Raw genomic sequence first — 22,289 nt, 5'->3', positions numbered from 1 at the left:
CCCCTCTAAGCTAAGTTTGCTCTCTCTGACCTCCTGTGTATGACCTCTGCCTTATCATCGACTAGTCTCTGGGTGTTGCGTTTGGGATCTCCTCGTGGAGATCTTCATTGCTTCTACTGAAGCCTGTTCCAGTGGTTTCCTGCATCACCCTGTCGTCAGACCCTCTGTCCCTCTGCTCCACCCGTCCACGGCTCTACAGTGCTGTGTTTGATGTCCTCTCCCTGAGCAGAAACCAGTTTCTGAATAATAAACTTTTTCCCTTTTGTACACTCCTGTGTGTGGTTGATTTTCCGGGTCCCCTCTGAGTGTCCTTACATTATTATTATTATTATTAAAAGCAATCTGCTGACTACCTTACATAATTAACCTTTACTAATTGGCTTTTTGTAATGTATGTGCATGTTTTTCTATAGTGACTTGGTACTATATAAATAAACTGAATTTTATTATTATTATTATTATCAGGGTTTCCCCCAGTGTATTATAAGCCTGGCAGGCCGCCAGGGTAAGCTCTGCTTGTTTATTGTAAAATACTCCATTTTTCATACACGTTTTGTTTCCACCCGCACCCCCAAAAGCGCTACCTTTCAGGTAGATTTATACTTGACGCGTTGATCATCGCACGAAGGTGCGCGCGCCAACAGTTACGCAATCACGCTGGCCCCGCCCCTGTGCGAAGCCCCCGCGCGTGGTCGTGCACCTCCCAATTTTTGTAACTTGGACCTAAGTTGTACCTGTTCATCCAATAATTGGACTCTTTTCAAAATGGCTGATTTCAGTGCTCTAGCAGAGCTGGTTCACCTGTATCAGCATTTTTATGATCCCTCTATGAGAGAGCCTCATGGAAAGAGCAGGTTTAACCAAAACCCGCTTTACAAGACTGAATACAGTTAGCATGTTTTGTGCTTAGTGAAAATATTAATATGATTGTGCTAATTTCTCCTTGTTTAACAGTAAAATGATGCTATTAAATTCAGCATTAGATATGCTTTGTTTCCAACATGCAGCCTGTGCCACAAAAAGCACAGTACAGTACAGCATCTGTCTGTTTTTCAGAATTCTCTGTTGTCATTCATTGGTCTTGATGTGAGAAGTGTGTTGGTGCCTTGTTTGCACTTTTTTATTTATGGTAATTTAATTTATTTGTAAATATGATTTTAATTAGGATTCAAATTAGGTGCAAACACTTTGTATTTATTTTTATTGTATTTTGGTTTAAAAAAGTATTTCAAAAGTGCCTTTTTGTAAAACTGTAGTTGTGTAAATATTTGGCACAAATATCTTACAATATCACATAATAAATAGCCATATTTTCAACTTCAATCTTCTTTTTTTACTAAATCACAGTCAGTCAGCAAATGGCCACCTACCACCGGGCTCAGCCTCTTTTCTGGGGGAAACCCTGATTATCATTATTATTATTAGTAGTAGTAGTAGTAATAATAATGATAATTTTAAGTCAGTGGGTCAGTGGGACTCTTGTCCTGTGACAAGTCAAAAGACAAGAGTCCCACTGACTCAAATGTCATATTGCTTCAGGAGATGAGAAACCTTGTGGCGTTTCAATATTGCAAGACCTTGTTCAGCCTCTATGTCTGCTCCTGGATCAAATAATATTAAAATTTTTGTAAAATATATAATTATGAAGGCACCCATTTGAAATCAGATTTTTTTAGTTAGGGTATAAAATCTAAACAGCTTATGAACAAAAATTTAATTGCCCTGTTTCCAGGGAAAGGCGTCTGCTGTGATTTCCTATAAAATGTTGGGAGACAGAAAGGTACCATCAGTTCAAAGACCAGCTGCCTAAAATCAAACCTCAAAGCGTTGAGAGCTGACTTTCTTCCCCTTTTTGGTCCAAGTGATGCGCGGTCTGGGCTCCCCCACAGTCTGACAGATGAAGGATACCACTCCTCCAGAAATCCCTGTCTGATCATCTGGGGACCGGATAAAACTGGGCATACCTGTATAAGAGACACAGGTAAAGGAAAAGATGAAAACAGGAAGAAAAATAATAGGTAACAACCAGGACTGAGAAACAGCTGCAGACAAGTTAAAGGGATTTTATGAACTTGTGGTGGGTGTTGTAATGAAGTGGGAGACGGTTAAACTCACAAACTGTATTACAGTAACTGTGCCATACCTCCAGATGCCATGACAGAACATTGTGCAGTCTCATTCTCCCTCTGCATCTCTCTTCAACAGAATCCTATGCCCTACAACATAGGTCCCCAACCTCCGGGCCGCGGACCGGTACCGGTCCATGGGTCATTTGGTACCGGGCCACAGAGAAAGAATAATTAACTTACAGTATTTCTGGGTTTTGGTTTTTTTTTTTTTTTTGAGTCTGAACGACATTTATTTTGAAAAACTGACCGGATTCTCTCCACTACATCCGTCTATGACTGGATACAAGGGTTCAGCGATTCGCCTCGGCCATTTTGTTTGAATCCAAAGTGCTCCCACACTGTTGCTGTTAATTCGACCTTAAAACCAGTTCCATTTTGTTTTTTTTCCCCAAATATCAAAGTGTTTCTTTAGCTTGCTAACTCCTCACGGGGCTCTAATGCTGCAGAGGTATGAGACGATGTGCCTTGGCTGGCTGGCTACCTGACACGATAGGCCACGCCCCCCTTACGCTAAGGAAATGAGAGCGGGAGGGGTCAGTGAAGAGCACCGGAGCTGAGCCTTTTGTCATCCAGTGTCTTTAGTAGAAAGAGAGAGAGACACGAAGAAACAATAACACCGACAAATGAAAATGATCTACCTCATTCTAATTTATCGTGCGATTAATTAATTTATTGTTTAGCGTGACAGGCCTACTCTCTAGGCACCCTGTCACCTGCTTTCTGTAGATTCACAAAGACTCAGTACAGGGCTTTCTGACCTTCTCTAAATATCTCCACCAACACTCTCAAACATCACATCTTTAGTGAAACCATGCTGATGCTCACTGATTTGCTCCTCACTAACTTGGCTTCAGCAGCTTTCCCATATTTTCACAGTGAGACTCATCACATGTATCCCTCTGTAGTTACTACAGCTCTGCTCTGAACAGTCCCTCGTTCCTGAAAATCAGTCCAAGAATGCTTCTCTGTTCCTCAGGAATTCTCTCAATCTCTAAGGTTGTGTTAAACCATCTGGCTAGAAAGTCCATAGCCTTTTCTCCTAGACATCTCCACATCTCCACTGCTCTAAACTCTTTTCTAACACTGACAAGACCCGGAAGCATAAATTGAAGGCCTAGCACTTCTAGAAGGAATACATATTGCCAGTTGCCAGTGGGGTTTTTTTAACATTATTTTTTTTAATATTTTAACATTTTACAATTAAACCAGTCCAGTGTGTATAAACATTGCGAGAGTACAGATCCAATATAATATAACATAATACTATAAAATACAGCAGGGGTGTCCAATTCTGGTCCTCGAGGGCCACCATCCTGCATGTTTTACTTGTTTCTCTGCTCCAACACACCTGATTTGATTCAATGGGTGATTAACAGGCTTCTGCAGAACATGAAGAGGTGATTTAACCATGAATCAGGTGTGTTAGAGCAGGGAAATAAGGAAAACATGCAGGATAGTGGCACACAGGGACCAGGATTGCCCCCCGCTCCTTTGCAGGCGTTTCAGCACTACATCAAACTTTACTTTGAACAGATGATATTGTTCATTGACACAGAACCTCAGCCTCTTCAAAGTGATAATGTCTGAGATTATACAAGTCCATAATTGAAGTGATGGGATCTTATCACCCACCTATTTTGTCATTATTGCCTTCCTGGTTACTATGAAAAGACAATGTGTTGTGTCTTTGCGTACTTTTAATGAATCCAATAAAAGTCGTAACAAACATTAATGCATCAGGCTTTAGCTGCTGTCCAATCACTCCACTGACCTCTGTACACAGTGCCTGCCAAAACTGCTGAATCTTTTCACTATCCCAGAGACAGTTAAGTGTGGTTCCTTTAGGTGTTTTACACTTTGAACACTTTGGAGAGCCCTGTTGTGTATTTGCTATACATGTACAGAGATATATAAGCTTTGTGTAAGATATTATATTGCATCTCCCTGATCTGTTGCATATTGATATCTTAGAAAGCAAAAGTATAACATCCTCCTATGCTTCAAGGTTTATTGTTGTTTTCAAAAGTGTTACCCGAGATATTCTTAAGAGTGCTAGCCTGTCCTCAGTGAGATGCTGTAGGGTTGAACAAAACGTAGAGACAAAGTGGCTGTGTTTCTGACTGTCCAGAAATGTCTTTTCGAGTAAACTAAAGTCACCTGGAAGACTAAGGGTATTCATTTTGGACTGTACATAGTGTCTAACCTAGAGGTATTTATAAAATTCCTATTCTGGGTAAATTGTATTGAGTTTTTATGGTCTCAAATAATTTAAACTTTCACTTATCTCAAAGATCAAAAGCCGTGAATTCCTGATTCCTCCCATTTTTTTAAATTGGCTCCAGTGTCTTCTCCTGTTAGATCTCGGTTATTATATTATAAGTGATTTTAAACAGCACAATGTATGCTTTGTCGCAAATAACCTCAGATTATTCCAAGATTTAATTCCATTAGTAATTATAAAGTTGTCCCTGGTTATAACTGGTAACTCTAGTCTACACTTATCCAATAAGTTTACTGAGGAAAAAGGTTTGGAGTTTGTCGCACAGCTATCCCTAACGGCTCCATAACTAAAGAAAACTGTAAGGGCGACAACAGACTTCCCTGAGCCGTGCCTCTTTTAAGTTCAGATGGATCTCAAATAAGTCCATTGGTCATAACAGATTCCGTAGACACTTGATACAAAAGTTGTACCCAGCCCACTGCCAGAGTTTTAAAGTAAGATAATCTTATATTGAGAAATGACAAAGCTGTAGCAATTTCATGCAATATTATGAGATATTACACTTAAGAGTATGTGATGTGACTGACTCTCAGCTACTAGCACATCAAATTTTAACTCAATATGTGAAAAACTGACTGAGTTATAGATATTATATTTTGGTTAATGTTCATTGGCCATGGCAGCCTTTTTGAATTGGATTGACTTCAAAGGTTATTCTGATGTAGATGTGCATCCAATAAAAATTTCTGAGAGTTTAATTAAAATCTGACCTCTAGTTCATGACATATTTTTCTAACAGAAAGAGCTGACTCCAAAGATCTTCTATAATTTCTTAGGTCTTAGAATATGTGTTAGGGGTCAGTCTCAGCCATGACCACACCATATTTGAGATCAATATCTGTGACACTGACTGAGTTATAGACATTTTTGTGTTTTTTAAAGTCAATTAGCTGTAGCAGCCATATTGAATCAGGTTGACTCCAAAAGTTAATCAGTTGTATATGTACATCCAATAATTCTGCAACTTTCATTAAATTGTATCCAGTGGTTCAAGAAATATTTGGGAAACCAACAGAAACATGATCACACACAAACAGACACAGGCAGTGACTGCAGGTTGTTACTGTTCAGAATAAAAAACAAAATGTTATAAAATCACACAAATGGTCCTAAACCCTTTTCTAAAAACATTTTTTAACATCCACCTTCAGTCATCAGTACTTTCAGGTTAGCCTGTTCAGTTTGAATTACTGTGCAGAAACTACAGGTATGTACTGTATCTTCAGCAGCTCTGTTAAGTGGAGAGGGAAACTCTTCAGAAACACGCTTATATTGTTCACCATTGCTAATATTATATATTATTATATTTGCTAAAGTCACTTAGCTGAGGTGGCCATCTTCAATTGGGTTAACTCCAAACTTTAATCAGTTGTACCTGTTCATCCAATAATTATTTCCCAAAAGATTCATTAAAATAGGTCCACTGGTTCATGGTTTTGCTTATGCTATAGAGCACGTGTCAAACTCTGTTCCTCAGGGGCCGCTCTCCTGCATGTTTTAGATGTGTTCTTACTTTAAAACGCCTGGTTTAAACGAATGACTCGTGGACATGTTTTTGGAGAACTTGATGATTAAACCATTTGAATCAGGTGTGTTGGAGCAGAAAAACTTAAAACTTCCAGGACAGCATCCCCCGAGGCCTGGAGTCTGACACCCCTGCTATAGACAAACAAACCCACACACCCAGACATGCACAGACATACACAAACAAGCGGCGAGCAATAACAATGTAAAAGCTTTAACTGATTTCAGTCCCATTCCAAAGATCCACTCATTAGCAAACATTTCAGGAGAAAACTAATGTGATGTGTGACAGTCTGTAGTGGACCCATCAGAACTTACTCTCTGAGTGAGACGGCAGAATAATCCCAGCCAGCTGCAAGACATAAAGAGCTCCTCTGATGACAGGCGAAAGTCCTCTGTAGGATCTCAGGTTCATCTCTCCACCTTTTGTCCTGACTCTCCTCCGATGCTGATGCTGCTGTTACTCTGCTATGATCTCACACACTTTTTAAAAAAGACCTGCAAAGATACCAGACAACTCAGGGTTAACTTTGTTTCTGGTTAAGTATATCTGCTTCATTTAAAACACACTAATCATGTGTGAGTCCTATAAAAAACACACACCAGAAGAGTTCACCTGGTTTAGCAAAAATGGAAGGAATCAGAAGAAGAGGAAGAGTGAGGATGGGGGGAGTTGACAGAGGAGTCATCCAATGTCAATATGGCTGCCACAGCCAAATGACCTTAAAAAAGATATAAATGGATATAACTCAATCATTTTTACAATACTGAGCTAAATTTGGTGTGGTAGTAGCTGAGATGGATCCCTAATACTTGTTTTGAGTGATGAGGGTCATTCACAATACATAGTTCAAGTGCTACTTGTGCAAAGTCGTTTCATAAACTTTCTTTAACGTTTTGTTTATTACAGTTTTAACATGTTAAATTAACAAACAAACAAGTAGCCAAATAAATTAATTATTAAAGATATATTAATACACATAAAAATCCCTTACACATTACACATATAGATATATACACACATGTCAAGATCAAGAACAATCTGCACATTTAACAGGACAGAAAGGGATTCTAGGTTATTTCAGAGATCCAACCTTACATGATAAAATCAGCCTGATATTTTCCAGTTTAAGAAATTAAAGGACTCTCTCTAATCCAGCTGGTTTATGTAGGTGGAGCTGCAGATTTTTAGTTATGCAGTGTTACCTTCCTGGCCAACAGAGTTGTCAAAGCTATTCAGTCTTTTTTAGTAGGAGAGACAGTAAGTGAAGTAGGTGACACTTCAAACAAGACAGTTCAAACATTAGGAGTGATGTCCTCTCCAGTTACATTAGACAATATGAGAAAAATTTCAGAATCTTTTCATGGAGGGACAGCTCCAAAACATGTGTATTTGCTGGGGCCTCTTGGCATTCTTTACACAGAGGGGACAGTGTGACAAATATTTTTCAAGCCTGTCTTTTGTATAGTGTGCTCCATTTAGAATCTGCCATTGCATGAAACTGTGCCTCTATAAGACTTCCCCACAAAAACATCATTTGAAATCAACAGTCCGGAGTGTGTCTCCCAGTGGCGTCACTAGGCCTGTTTTAGGGGGGCTTCAGCTGGTTTGCTGTTGTGTTCGTTTTGCCAGATATGTTTATTTTTCCTTAACATGTTTAAATCAGAACATGGGACCACTGGGTAACACCTACAAACTTAAGATACATTACTTAGTATGGTTGATGTAAATAATTTAAAATACATCAATGGTTGTCCAGGTAACTTTGTGAGCTGGGACGTAAAATCGCTTAATCATCCAGTAAAATTTTAAAAAGTCATGACGCATCTGAAACAACTTAAAGCAGACATTGCTTTCCTGCAGGAGACACATATATGCATAGATGATAAAAACATGTCTTTTTGTGGGAAATGGCCGGGTCAGGTATTCCAATCCAACTTTCAATCAAAATCGAGAGGGTTTGCTATTATAATTAGCAACAATGTACAGTTTATGGCATCTAGTGCACATTCAGATACCACTGGTCGCTATGTGATTGTAGTTGGAAAACTATACACACTACCAGTAATTTTAGCCTGTTTTTACGCACCAAAATGGGATGACCCTATATTTTTCAATAACTTATTTTCAAGTCTACCAAATATGTCAACTCATTACCTTATAGTACCGGGTAATGCAAATTGCACGCTTTCTTCACTGTTTCGAAGTTCCACGGCGAGGGCACCCCTGTCAAAATCTGTCCAATCTGTTAACTCACTTCTAGAAAATTATGGTATGGTTGATATCTGGTGCTTCCGCAACCCTAGTTCCAGGATTTATTCCTTCTTCTCTTAGGTTCATAAAACCTACTCATGTACAGACTACATATTTTTCGATAAGAGAATCTTGCACTGAATAACAATGTGTGATTATGGAAGTAAAGTCATCTCGGATCATGGACCACTTTCTATGAAGTTGCTTATCCCTAGCATACATCCTATACAACGCCAGTGGCGTCTTAACAATCTACTGCTAGCAGAAGAGGAATATTTGAAATATATTTCATCTGAAATCAACTTCTTTCTAGAAGCTAATCAAATCCTAGGAATGTTGCAGCTGACAATTTGGGACTCTATAAAGCCTATCTGCGGGGCATAACAATTGCAAGAAAAAACTTAAAGAAACAATGCCTTAAACAATTAACTGAAGAAATAGATGAAAGTGGATGAGTTATATAGTAGTTTACCTTCAGCAGACCTCTTAAACAAATGTGTCATGAAGTCAAGTGTATTTGAGTTTGCATTTGAGTTTACCATGGCAGTATCATTAAAAACTGAATTTAATATTCTTTCAGAACAACAAGCTGAATATCTTATATCCAAAACAAAAACAAGAGCTAACGTTTATGAAAAAGGTGAAAGGGCAGGTCGTTTGCTTGCACATCAGCTACAGCAAAGGTTAGTGCAACAAACACTGATGGTTTTTCAGCTGACTTTTATAAAAAAAAATTCTGATCAGCTCTCTCCCTTGCTATTTTCAGTATTCCTGGAATCTTTCACTGCAAAGGTCTTACCACCGGTGAGACCTTTGGTTGGTGAAAAATCCTTTTTCACCAACTCAAATAGTCAGATATCCCGGTTTATATGGAATAAAAAACAACCACGCATAAGGAAAGAAATTCTACATTTACCTCGAACAATTGGTGGCTTATCCCTTTCAAATTTTCTACACTATTATTGGGCAGCAAATACCATGGCTTTTACTACAGCATAACAAAACACAGAGATTTAAACAACGAGGAGCACACAAAAAACAAACTGACAGGCCAACAGGAAAACAGGAAAACTGGCAGGTAACAAACAGGGTAACAGGATGACGGACTCATGAGTAAGTGAGAATGGAGAGTTTAAGTAAGAATGGAGGGGTGAGAACTAGTGAATGTAGCTAGTCTGATGAGTAATAGGAATAGGTGAGAGAAGAGGAGCAGAACTGACTGAGCGAATGAGCTGGAGAATGAGACGGGAAAAATCTGGAAAACAACAAGAGAGTTACTAAATAAAAGATAAGGAACAAGTAAGACAAAATAAACTGAATCAACTAAATACATCACAACTTCAAAAGGAATAAAACAAACTAGCCACTAGGGAGTACATGTATCTCTTATGCTGGTCCCAAGCCTGAATAAATAGAGAGGGTTGTGTCAGGAGGGCATCGGTGCTGCTGGAAATTATGCTACTGTTATTCGAAGACCACAAAGAGGGAAACGTGCCAGGAGGCAGAGGGAGAAGAGGAAAGGCAAAAGTGTAGGAATGAGGATAGCAACTCTAAACATAAGGACAACAGGCAAAGTAAAGAGCTGGCAGACATGATACAAAAGAGGAAAGTAGATGTATTTTGTGTGCAAGAAACAAAGTGGAAGGGCAGCAAGGCTCACAGCATTGAGGCTGGGTTTAAGCTGTTTTACCATGGTGTGGATAGGAAGAGAAATGGACGAGCGGCGGTCTTGAAGGAGTTTGCAAGGAATGCAGTCGAGGTGAAAAGCGTGTCAGATAGGGTGATGTGTCTGAAGGTAGAAGTAGACAGTCCGATGTTCATTGTTGTCAGTGGTTATGCTCCACAGGCTGGATGCGATGTAGGGGAGAAAGGTAAAATTTGGAAGGATCTTGATGAAGTGAAAGAGTATTCCCAGGGAGGAGATAGTGATGATGATCAGAGTGGATCTGAATGGACATGTTGGTGAAGGAAACAGAGGAGATGAGAAGATGATGGGTAGGTTTGATGTCAGGGAAAGGAACCAGTAAGGACGGAGGGTGGAAATGGCTGTAGTCAGCACCTATTTCCAAATGAGAAGGATTTGTAATAACTAGCGAGACCGAGGGAATAGGCTGTTTTTAAGAACAAGGGTGATGTACAGAGTTGTAGCAACTACAGAGGAATTAAGTTGATGAGCCACATGATAAAGATCAGGGAGAGAGTTGTGGAAGATAGACTTAGGCCCCTTTTCCATGGCTTTGTCTTTCTTCGATTCAGTTCAACACTGCCCAGACCCAGAGTGTTTCCACTGCCTGGTTCTGCCTACTTTTACCTCAATTTATGGTACTGTCTCAGCCGTGGTTCCAAGCGTACCACACCAAGCTGACAATTTTTACGTCAGCAGATTGCAGCCTGTTGATTAGCCGGTAGAATGTCACTGGATGAATTAAGGCAGCAGCATGGCTAAACTACTTTTAAACTGCCATTTTGTCTGATAGTTGGCGCAGGTAAATGAAGTCTGTTTTTTGCATATTGTTTTTTGGTTAAAGTTAGATTTTTTTCATTATTTTCATAATGAACCAAACCAGCAAAACAATCCTCTAGTCAACAAAAGAGGTGCAAACATTTTTGTGCTTTTTGGCCAGCGAGCATGTCCAGAGGGAGACAGTTAGAGCAAGAGAATTTTCCATGAGGTGTTGGAGATGGGACCTGGACCATCAAGAACCATAACGGCTGCTGTGGTTCAAACTGGAGGGATTGGAGTTGGTTTGGACAGATGGATGCCATCTACAGGCATAAGCTGGCAAGGAACAGGAGGGATGGAGGCCTTGACTCTGCGACAGCATTGGTGAAAACAGGGGAGAATGGTGAATTTTTTGGACTTGTGCAACACTGTACTTTTCTTACTTTTATTAAGCCTATCCCACTGTTGTAAAGCTAACATTGTACAAACATAGATAGTTTTGAGACACAAGTGTCTTGTATACAGACAATAACTAGCTAGTTAGCCATACAGGCTAACTTGTGTTTTGACTACGTTGCGCTTGATATTTCCTGATAAATTATCCTCAATGAGGTAAACGTAAAACCTAACATCAGCTTGAAAGCAGTATCTATATCAAATTTATTACCTCTTTTTGTTTGATTTTATTAACTTTTTGCTATTTTGTGCTGTGCGTTCTTTTCTGTTTATTTTGTTCAGAATCTTCTTCTGCCAGCGACCAGCAGCGTTCTTGTCCAAGTACCCTGGAACCATCAAGGGCATCCACACTGGCACCAACACCTCCACCAGCTTCTATACCGGCACCAGTAGCCCCCCCAACATCTGGGACGTCTGCCACATGCTATCACTGGTAATATGCTTTAACAGGTTGCAACTCTCTTCTTTCTTATTGATATTTATACTGGTGATAAAAATGTCCACATTGTTAGAAATTACAATTTATAATCTAATCTTAATCTATAATACATTTGTGATACTACATGCAATATTTGGCAAAACTTTTACTGCTTTTGCAAAGCAGGAATACACTTATTTTCTTTAATGCATCACTGATCACTTGCTTGTGTAACCACCCTCATCTCTGCTCTCCGTGTAGGCAAGAGGAACGGAACTGACATCCCATTGGTGCTGCAGGACAGGAGGGAGGATGAATTTCTCGGGGTTCAGCATGACCAGCAGCTGGACCGAATGCTTGCTGAAGCCCGCAAAGCACGAGAGGCCATGAAGCAGGAGAGAAGAAATGTGACCCTAATCAACATGCTGGCCAATCTGGTTTGAGCATTCCGCTGGCCCATGTAAACAACTCATGGGTTCTACATCTTTCTTTTGTATATATTTATCTGGTTTTGTAAAATGTAAAGTAGTATTTCAAATGCTTTCTTTTTTTGTTTGTTTTTCAATATTACAAAATCAATAATGTTTTTTTTCCATATTTGTAACATCCTTAACTATATCAGCTTTATGTTAAAACCCAAATAAACATCCATCTGTCCATCCATGCATTTTCTTTACTCACTATAAAATACAGATACAGTTAAAGCACTGAATGTAAAGACATAATTCTCAATACGTTTTGGTTGATCCTGTTACCACATTGTTATACCACAAAAACTCAAAAAGTTAATTAAAGGCAAAAAAAGCATCACAAATTTGGCTATAGGCTGTTGTGCTATCTATCCAATGGAAAATAACATTTTGGAGAGATGGTTATTTACAACTGACAACTAGTTTTCCTTTGTCAAGTTGTTAGTTTGTTGATAATATGAGAACAGTAATGGTTTGGTTTTATACATACACTCAGGTAAAACACAATTCAGTAAATTTCAGTTTTCTTATCAGTGACTGATCCAATGAACTAATAAAGGTTTATTCATTACTGCATGGTTAAATAACTGGCACAATAATTGGAAAATCACCTTTTCACCTGGCAACACAAGTGAGTAATTGTTAGAGAGAATTCCTGGTAGTAACACTTTTAATCATATTCGAGTATTGCACTTATTGTTTTCCTTTGTCTTTTGTTTACCTGGGACACCTTTGGCTGTGATTAGAGCAGTCATCCTCCAATGAGAAAGATGGGGGTTCAGTTCTACTAGCATGCAGTCATATATCAAAGTGTCACTGGGCAAGACAATGAACCTCTCATTGTCTCTGATGTATGCAGTATCGGTGTATAAATATAATCTAAAGCAATAATTAGACTCTATAGAATGCAGGGTTGGGCCGCCAGGCTTTACTGCCCCCTCCGCCAGGCTAAGCTCCGCTTGTGTATTGTAAAATGCATAAATTTTTTTACATGGTTTTTTCCATCCGCGTTGATCACCGCGCGAAGGTGTGCCAACAGTGACGCAATCGCACTGTTCCCACCCCTGCGCGAAGGCCCCACGCGGTGTCGCATCGCATGGTCGTGCACCTCCCAATTTTTGTAAAAGCACGACTATAATGAGCCCACAGCAATAAACATCGAACGAGCGGATTTAACCAAAAATGGTTAGTTAAGCCGAAATTCAGGGGGTGGCTTTACAAAACCGAATACGGTTAGCATGTTTTGTAGTTAGTGAAAATATTAATATGATTGTGCTAATTTCTCCTTGTTTAAGAGTAAAATGATGGTATTAAATTCAGCATTAGATATGCTTTGTTTCCAACATGCAGCCTGTGCCACAAAAAACACAGTACAGTACAGCATCTGTCTGTTTTTCAGAGTTCTCTGTTGTTATTCATTGGCCTTGATGTGAGAAGTGTGTTGGTGCTTTGTTTGCACTTTTTTATTTATGGTAATTTAATTTTTTTGTAAATTTGACTTAAATTAGGTGCTAACAATTTTTGTTTAAAAAAGTATTTCAAAAGTGCCTTTTTGTAAAACTGTAGTTGTGTAAATATTTGACACACATATCTTACAATATCACATAATAAATAGCCATATTTTCAACTTTCCTGTCAACTTAAATCTTTTTTTTTACTAAATCATGGTCGGCTGGTGATCGACCTGCTACCACCAGGCTTAGCCTCTTTTCTGGGGGAAACCCTGGATTGATTTATTCAAATTACCTGTGCAGAGATTTAGTAGAGTGCTATATGAATGTGTGTGCGGATGAGGGCACAGACTGTGTTGTAAAGCAGCCTGGTTGGCTAGAAAGATGCTATATAAGTACAGTCCATTTACCATTCACTATTCTGACAGGGGAAGGTGCTGGGGTAGGGGGTGTTCATATAATATTAGCTGTTGGCTTAAAAGAAAAGAAAACATTTATAATATTTACTGAGTGTAAAAAAACACTGTTAATTTAAGGGGAAAAAAAACAAAGAAACCATGAACCAGGAGTCAGACCTGCTTTAAATTTAAAATCCCAGTTCACCTGTTAAACATCTAATCTGAGCAAATCTTTCCCGATTTTAAAGCAGGACCACACTCAGTTCTAATTCATGGCCACACTAACCTGTAACTTCCTGTAGTCTGGGCAAACAAAGGAACAGTCGAAAGAAGTCGCAAAATTATGTCCCAAAAAAAATGATTACCCAATTTGCACAATTGACCAGTGAGAAATAATGCAGTGGGAGAAAATAATGTCAGTAGAATCAGCCTAAATGTTTAGAACTACAAATGAAGTTAGCCCTAAAGTCTAGTCATTTGTCCAGGCTTAAGATAAAAAAGAATAAATTGTAAAGGAAAAGTTGTGAAATGTCAGGCGCACCAGTGCAACCAAAAAATTGTTGAACTCAACAGCTTTTAGTCACATGTGGGACCAAACTGACTGCACCCTGGATTCCTGTGGTGCATCAAATGACCACATACAGTTGTTCTTTGAATTTTGGTTTTACAGTAAAGTTTTGTTGAGATTTTGCTGATTTGTCCTGATAAAAGCAGGAAGACGGAGCCGATAAAGAGCCAGATGATCCACTGCTGGCTGGATTCTTCTTTAGACCAAAACCAGATTCCAGATAAACCCAGATGAAGCTTTGAGACTGGAGCTTTTTACAAGTTCAAACTGTTACATACAGGGGCAGGATCAGATAAACTGCTAAATGCAGATTTGTCTCAAGGTAAAAAAAAGGTTTCTGTAATGACCTCTTGTATCTGTTTTTGTTGTTGCTGTGACACACAGTGTCGCCCCACCCCCCGCCCTGCCCCAACCATCAATGTTAAGGACAGTAGCAGATTGCTTGGGCCCTGAGCTGTGCCAGGCTCAGTGGGTCACATCCTCTCAGAATCCAGGCCAGGCTCCAGTCTTGTTACAGAGGACGTCACGCTCTCAGGAACAAGTAACCTGTCCTCTCTTTACTCAGCTCACAGCTGAGGGCACAGGGACATCATGTCCTCGACATATGGACATGACTCATGTCCACCAGAGGAGCTGAAAGACGAGCTGCAGGGAGACCACAATCAATGAGGCTTCCTGTGAGGAACCACTAAGAAAGAATACGGCAGACGTGAACTCCTCCACTCTCAGGGTGGAGGATTAAATGAAAAAAGACATTCAATAAACTGACCCTCATAGTGTTTATTTCTACACAACAATTTTACGTTCTTAGTTACAAACTGCAATGCTACACATTCGACACCCCCGTCTCTCAGAGTTGGTTCAGTCCGACTCAACTCAGCTAGCTCGCTCACACACAGCGTTCAGGTGTGGAGATGTAAAGAAAGAAGTCGTTTATTTAAAGCTTTAAAGCTGTCCGTTTACTTTTTCTGGTTATGAATCAGACAAAACTAGTAGCATTTTGAGAGTGCAAACCTCCGCCCAGGTCATAGGGTCATTAAAAAATTGAAGGATCTGGATCATGATCCGGATCACCACCAAAATTTTATCACAACATATCCTGAAAATTTAATCAAAATCTGTTCATTAGTTTTTAAGTAATCTTGCTAATAAACAGACAGATAGATGGACAGATGGATGGACAAACCAACCAATACTACCGAAAACATAACCTCCTCGGCAGAGATAACAAATACTGAATGATATCTCACTAATTAGGAGCACAAGAGACCAACAAATTTATAAAAAGTGGGAATATCTCTTTATGGTCATCTTATTCAGGTGATTTTTTTTGGGGGGTGTTGAACAAAATTCTATAAAGTAAAGGTTTATGGGCTATTTTAGTCTACATCTGGATTTATATTTAAACAAAAGGTTTGTTTAAACAAAACAAAGTAATAACCTTCACAGGATCTGGACCGCAGTTTTCCACGTACAGGCATCTTTCTACTACACCAGCCAAGTACACCATATGACTGGGACTAACACCCTAATGTCTGTGCTATAGACACCAGTTATATCCCTAGTTTTGCTTCCTGATTTTATCATATAACCAAGCACCCATTCAAAGGCGCACAATGTTTTTGTCTACGTGTTTTCATTTGTCTGTCTGTTAGCAAAATATCTCATGAACCACTGGACAAACTTTAATGAAACTTACAGAAAGTAAACATTAGATGTACAAGGTCCCCACAGTAAAGTAATCTTAGCTAACACAATATTGGCTATTATGTAAACAATTCTTCTAATACAGTCATACAGAGCCTTGTTGTGGTTGTAGCTGAGTGACATTCTGAACACGAAGCACTAACTGCACAAAATCTGTTTTAGAGATTTGTGTGTTGCGTCAGAGAATATATATATATATATATATATATATAATTTTTTTCCAGCATCTCCTGATGCCAAAATAGCATTTCAGGAACTGAATAAGTTATTCATCTCAACACCTGTCCTTATTCATCCAGATCCAGCTGAGATCGCAGAGGTAGATGTCGTAGATGCTGGTGTGGACTCAGTGCTTTTACAAAGTACTTTTCCATACAGGGGAGATCGAAAGTCTCGACTGGTCAGCCCAAAACAACAAACCTGACCATGGTACACAGCCACTCAATAGTCTCGTCGTGCCCAGTTCAGTAGGGTCACAGGTTCTTCTGTGCACTCATAATTCTAAGTTTGTTAGGTCAGAAGTTCTTGGTCAAAGTGTTTGAACCCTGTGATGATGAATAGCCGCCAATATGATATAAACAGCCTCTCCTCAGACGCATGTCTCAATACAGAAGACACAGCTCTTTGGGACAAGACTCAACTGCGTATCTCAAGGATGAGAGACACTTATTTGAGGACCAAAATGTTCATATTTTGGACAGAGAAGACAGATGGTTTGAGAGGGGTATAAAGGAAGCCATTTATGTCAAATGAAAAAAAAAAAACTAAACAGAGGAGGAGGTCTCAGATTTTAGCTTTCTAAAACTTACAATGGAGCAATAAGCCTGACATCCATACTCATTTTCTCTCTTATTCATACCTTCATGCATGTGACCAAAACATCTCTCTGTGAGCCAGGCAAACAAAGACTCTAATGACCCTCAGGAGGGAGGGGGGTGAGATTATTCTAAAGGCGAATTTAACTGCATAAACAGAGCAGCACATGCAGTTTGAAGCTTGGAACGCCACACTCTCCAGTTTTAAACTGAGAAAGCTCCCTGGATGGGAAGTAAAAGGTTTTCATCTACAAACTATAAGTCCAGTTATTTTGTTTTTTTTTTTTTCCTTTTATTTTCTTTAAATTTTTATTTTTATTTGGGATGTGTCATGTCCTGGATGATTGAGGCTGGATGACTGCACCAGTTAACTTGAAACTCGTATCAACAATAGACAAAGTGGAAACGGCACCAACAGAAGCTGAGAGGAGGAGGTGGCGTGAAGTCCTTAACAGGTTGGTGGCAGTTATTCAGTTGGGAGAGTGACACGTTGCCCTGAGAGGGAACACAAAAACTCTTTACCAACCAAATAATTTTAGTTTGTATCAACAAATAAACCTTTAACATCTTTCATATGGCTGCCCTTCATTAATGTTTGGGGTGGTGTGTGCGCTCAAAGTGGTGAGGGTGCTGGGGCACCAAACCATAATTTTTCATAGGGCACCAAAATGGCAAGACTCCGGTGGCTTTTTACTGTGACAGCCTAAACTGTTGAAAAGAGGTTTTACATTCAGAAAGCATCTGGGGTCACGTTCAAGTCCCAGTCTCAACACTGGGATCTATTCATCCAGAACATGCAGCAGTTTGGAGCAGATGGTTTTACTGAAGAGATGGGTCTTATGGTTTGAGCCGATTTCTTCAGGAGTCATTTATTTATAAACCGTAGAATATCTCCCACATCACCCAACAGTTCAGATTTTGGGCTCTCAAGTTTAGTACTGATGAGCTGTATCAGTCTGAGAAAAATGCAACAGTCGTGTTTTAAAACATATAACATATATAACATAGGAAAATAATGTTATATGTGATTTCATGTTATATCACAAGATGTTACACTTACGTGTTCTATATGTTCTTAATGACTCTCAGCTTCTACCACAACAAATTTTAGATCAGTATCTGTGAAACTGAATGAATTATAGCTACCTTTGTATTGGATATGTCGGGATCGGTGGTGGTTGGAGGATTTGGACCGGAAGTGCAGGCAGACAGAGAGGAGGAGTTTAAATAAAAACTGATTGATTTAAGTGGAACAAAACAAAAGGCTGTTGTGGCAAAAAAAAACAAAAACAAAAAAAAACAACTAAATAACAAAAAGTGACACACAGCCAGGTACAAGACAAAGGCGACATGAGAAAATCCAGGCAGTGCATTAAAGCAACAACGAGCCAGTGAATAGTGGATGGAGATGAACAGGTTTTAAAGGCTGAGGGTAACGAGGAAGTGAAAACAGGTGACTGATTAGTAACACTGAACAGGTGTGAGAGGAAGAGGACGACTGACATGGGAATTACTGGGAGAAAAAGGGATGGCACACAGAGGGCACAGGGAGCAGACTACACAACTTATAAACTAAACATAGACACAACAAAAAACAACAGAATAGAAGAAACAATAAACTTAAAACAAAATAAACTTAAAGAAAAACTCAAATCCTCATAGGATAATGCCAGTTAGCTGTGGCAGCAATCTTGAATTAAGTAAGTTTAATCAGTTGTAGATGTACACTCAATGACTTCTGAAAGTTTCAATAAATCTATCCACCAGCACAGACAGAGTTACCTCCAACACATCAGAGAGTGTGTTTTTAATGACTCAGCTACGACCACAACAAAGCTTTGAAATTCACTGAGGTAGGGCTGTTTTTCTGTTTTCTAAGGTCAGGTGGCTGTGATAACCATCTTGAAATGGGTTTACTTTGAAAGTTAATACAATTTAGATTTACACCTACTGATTACTTTCTAATACTTTCAATAAAATTCAGCAACGGACTTGTGTGCTCATTTGCTAACAGACACAGACAAAACCATTATTGTCTACCCCCACCTTTCGGTGGCAGGTAATAATAAACAAAGTGATATCACACAAAACTATAAAATCATTACTGTTGCAATGTGTAGGTTTTATGGGTTTGGGGTTGATTTTGTTTGTTTTTTTCTTGTCATTTTTTAAACTTGTTTAAGTTCACATTTTTTACTCAGTAATGGATGAGATGTCAAATGTAACAAAGTATAATACTTGAAATAAAACATACTCAAATCAAAGCAAAAGTATAATATGGATTAATTACTTAAAAAAGTATGAAATAAACAAAAATCATACTCAATTACAGTATTGCAAATAAATTTAATTTGCTACTTTACACCTCTGTAATTACATTATTACCTATTTAATACATTTTTATTGGGCACCCTTATAGTAAAGCGGTACCATTATTATTTATAATTGATGTGGTTTTCAGACCGGGACATTTGGACCAGTAGCCTTGGATAATTTCTGTCATATGGACAGTTCTCTGCAGGTGTCAGAATACACCTCTGGTGCTCTTGAATTAAGCAAACTAAATTAAGGTGAATTTGACACATCCACAACAACTCTATGACTATTTAAGAATAAAATTTGTTGCACAAATTTTTTGAACATGTTCAAAACTCAAGCAACAAATTGTGAGCCAGCAGTAATTGTGTCAGTGGAGGGGGACACCCTGGACATGTGTCCAGTCCATCACAGGGACACATAAAGACAAATGAGTTACTAATTAACATAATATGGATGTTTTGGTTTCTGGGAAAAAAACTGGAGAAAATCCACACATGCATGGGGAGAACATGCAAACTCCCCACAGTAAGGTTGCAGCTGTGTTAAGAAACTGCAATCTTCTTGCTGTGTGTGTGCTGCCCAATAACCATCAGAGGTGTGCACCAGCTCCCCACAACCTTGACTAGAACAAGCAGGTAAAGAAAATGGATGGGTGGAAACTGTGAGCCTGTGTGGATAGTGAGGAAACCACTGCAAACATCGCAAGACATTTTGGAAAGTCCCTCACAACTGTCTCTTACCAGCTAGTCTCCAACAGTCACAGCCAGGTCACATACTAGCTTTAAAAAGAAGAGTGAATCCTTTTTGGAGGGCACTGCGTGGAAGTCACATGACCCTTTTCATATGATATGACTGTAAAGGTGAAACTTTCTATAAGATGTCTCTGGTTATTCATAAACAACCAGTCGGATCAGCCACATCCTGCTGTGAGCTTCCCTTAATGAAGGGATCAGTAGGAGGTGGCGCTACAGGTATACACGTAAAATATCCTAAATTTTGCAGCCGGCTGGTTAAAGACCAACTGTGAGTTCGGCTGACCATTTCATAGATTGACTCTTATAGCTTTACAGACAGCTGCCTCCATCCTTTCATAAAATACACAGAGACAGGAAGGAGGTGCCTCAGACCTGGGTCCAAGAGTTTTGTGAAAGGGTCTTTACAGTCATCAGGTGCTGAGACCCCCTAATGGTTTGATCCTACAATTGACCCAACACCCCAAACTTTTCACACAGTCAGACCGCAAGATAATCAGACTAATATCCAGAGAACACAAAGAAATAATGTAAAGAAATTGCAGCACAGCTTGGTGTCACACTGAGCCTCAGTTTTATTATAATTTGATCTAAATCAACCTGTATTTCACAAAAAAAAAAAAAAAAAACTGCGTTTATGCACAATATGCATCTGAAACAAACACTTTTTCGACGAAGTCATATGAGATGTTTTTTTTTTTTTTAAATAAAACCAGGAAATAGTTAGCTTTCCTTCCGCAGTCTCCCTGAGAGACGGGACGGATTGTCAGCTAGATAGTTGAGTGTGGTTTCAGTCCAGGATGATCTCTGATCGGTAGGACCTTCTCATGCACACTGCGCGCTTTCTGCAGGATGCTCCTGACAGACTCTCACACAAGAAATAATCAGGTTTGAACTCACCATGTTCTTGGGATTTCTGGACACCTGACTTCAGACAAGATGAAAAAGAGAAGCAGAATTCTCGAAAATCCCGAACAGTCTCAGAACTTGTACTTCCGGTTCGGCAGTACTGGTTCTAATCCTTAGAAAGACTACAGTGTGCAGAGAGCTGTGGATCCGAGTCTTCTGACCATCCGTCTGTGCGTCTCCATTGATCCGAAAACAGTTTATATCGTTACTAACGTTGGTATCGATATCAGTGTGATGGTATCGATACCTTAGTTTCAGTTTTCTGTATGGGCTGCTGCGGTTTCATTGGCTTCCATAGATGTTCGTGTACTGTTTCCAAGTGTGGCTCTAGTCACCGCGCGCCGTGGAGCAGGCACATCATGCTCCTCCTCATCCTCTCTCTGGTGCTTTGGTGTTGTACCGACTCAAGGACACGTGACTCAAAGTCTGGCTCAGTCAGGCCCGTCTGTTTGCATAAACAGTTTTTCAAATGTACACATGTCAAACCGCACAAGTAGAAATATGCAAATTACAAGTGAATTACCTGCTGCGCCCGGATTAGTTTGCCTATAAAAGTGACTTTTGAGACTTTCTTCATGCTCCAGATTCACAAATGCAGTGCTGCGTTCAATGCTAGTGAAAAGCTGGGACATCTTAGCCTTACCAGTTTTCCTGAATTATTTGAAAAGACACATTTCTGATTTAGCACAGTAGCTCATAACCTCTATATTAAAACACATATGCTTACACTGATATTTCTGGAATCCAAAAATGTTAATTTTGTAGAATGTACAACTGAAAAAAAACTACCCAAAATGGGTAAGTTATTCTTCATGTGGAAACACAAGACAAAGAGATGAAGTTTTCCCACAAGAATAACCTACCCATTTTAATATATCTGAATACTTCATGACAGCCTTCTGACTAACCTAAACTTAAACATTGTTATTTCTATTTTTTAAGATTTATTTCCTGTTCTTTGTGATGAACTCCTTCATGTCTGAGATAAAATTCAGCAAGACAGATCCAAACATGACTCCCCAGATGAACCAATGTCGACTTACCTCATTTCTTAGAAAATCCATTTGTATGCAGTGTAGCAGAAAGACTCCCCCCTTTTTCATGCCCTCTGACCCACTGTCATCTTTCAGTAACTGTTCTCTCTGAAGTTTGGGACACTCGTGTACAGTTGTGGACGTCAAATCAGTTATTCACAGATTGTTTACATGCTTTCCTAAAGCTTGTGGAAAATTAATAAAAACATGGTTCATTGCTGAAATGATATACAGGTGCTGGTCATAAAATTAGAATATCATGAAAAAGTAGATTGATTTCAGTAATTCCATTTAAAAAGTGAAACTTGTATATTAAATTCATACATTACATACAAACTCATTTATTTCAAATGTTTATTTC

The 22,289-nt window shown here is 39.2% G+C and overlaps 1 protein-coding gene across 4 annotated transcripts in view; it reads right to left on the bottom strand.

The window, feature by feature from the left end:
• Nucleotides 1-21,267, bottom strand: part of LOC108247515 (receptor-type tyrosine-protein phosphatase F) — a 147,656-nt gene extending 126,389 nt beyond the window's left edge. For 3 of the 4 annotated variants that reach the window (XM_017435682.3, XM_017435684.3, XM_017435685.3), the window contains exons 1-3: nt 20,886-21,267; nt 6,253-6,432; nt 1,819-1,964 (exon numbers count right to left, since the gene is read on the bottom strand). In XM_017435682.3, the coding sequence (XP_017291171.1) occupies nt 1,819-1,964; nt 6,253-6,349 (243 nt within the window). In that variant the 5' untranslated portion in view covers nt 6,350-6,432; nt 20,886-21,267. Of the gene's footprint in view, nt 1-1,818; nt 1,965-6,252; nt 6,433-20,885 lie in introns of those variants that run through there. The other variant, XM_017435688.2, reaches the window with a different exon arrangement.
• Between the last annotated feature and the right edge of the window lie 1,022 nt (nt 21,268-22,289).

Source organism: Kryptolebias marmoratus, linkage group LG18 (assembly GCF_001649575.2).
Source record: "Kryptolebias marmoratus isolate JLee-2015 linkage group LG18, ASM164957v2, whole genome shotgun sequence".
Taxonomy (NCBI): Eukaryota; Metazoa; Chordata; class Actinopteri; order Cyprinodontiformes; family Rivulidae; genus Kryptolebias; species Kryptolebias marmoratus.
Note: the sequence above shows the minus strand (reverse complement) of the source record. Positions and strands in the feature narration are given on the sequence as shown.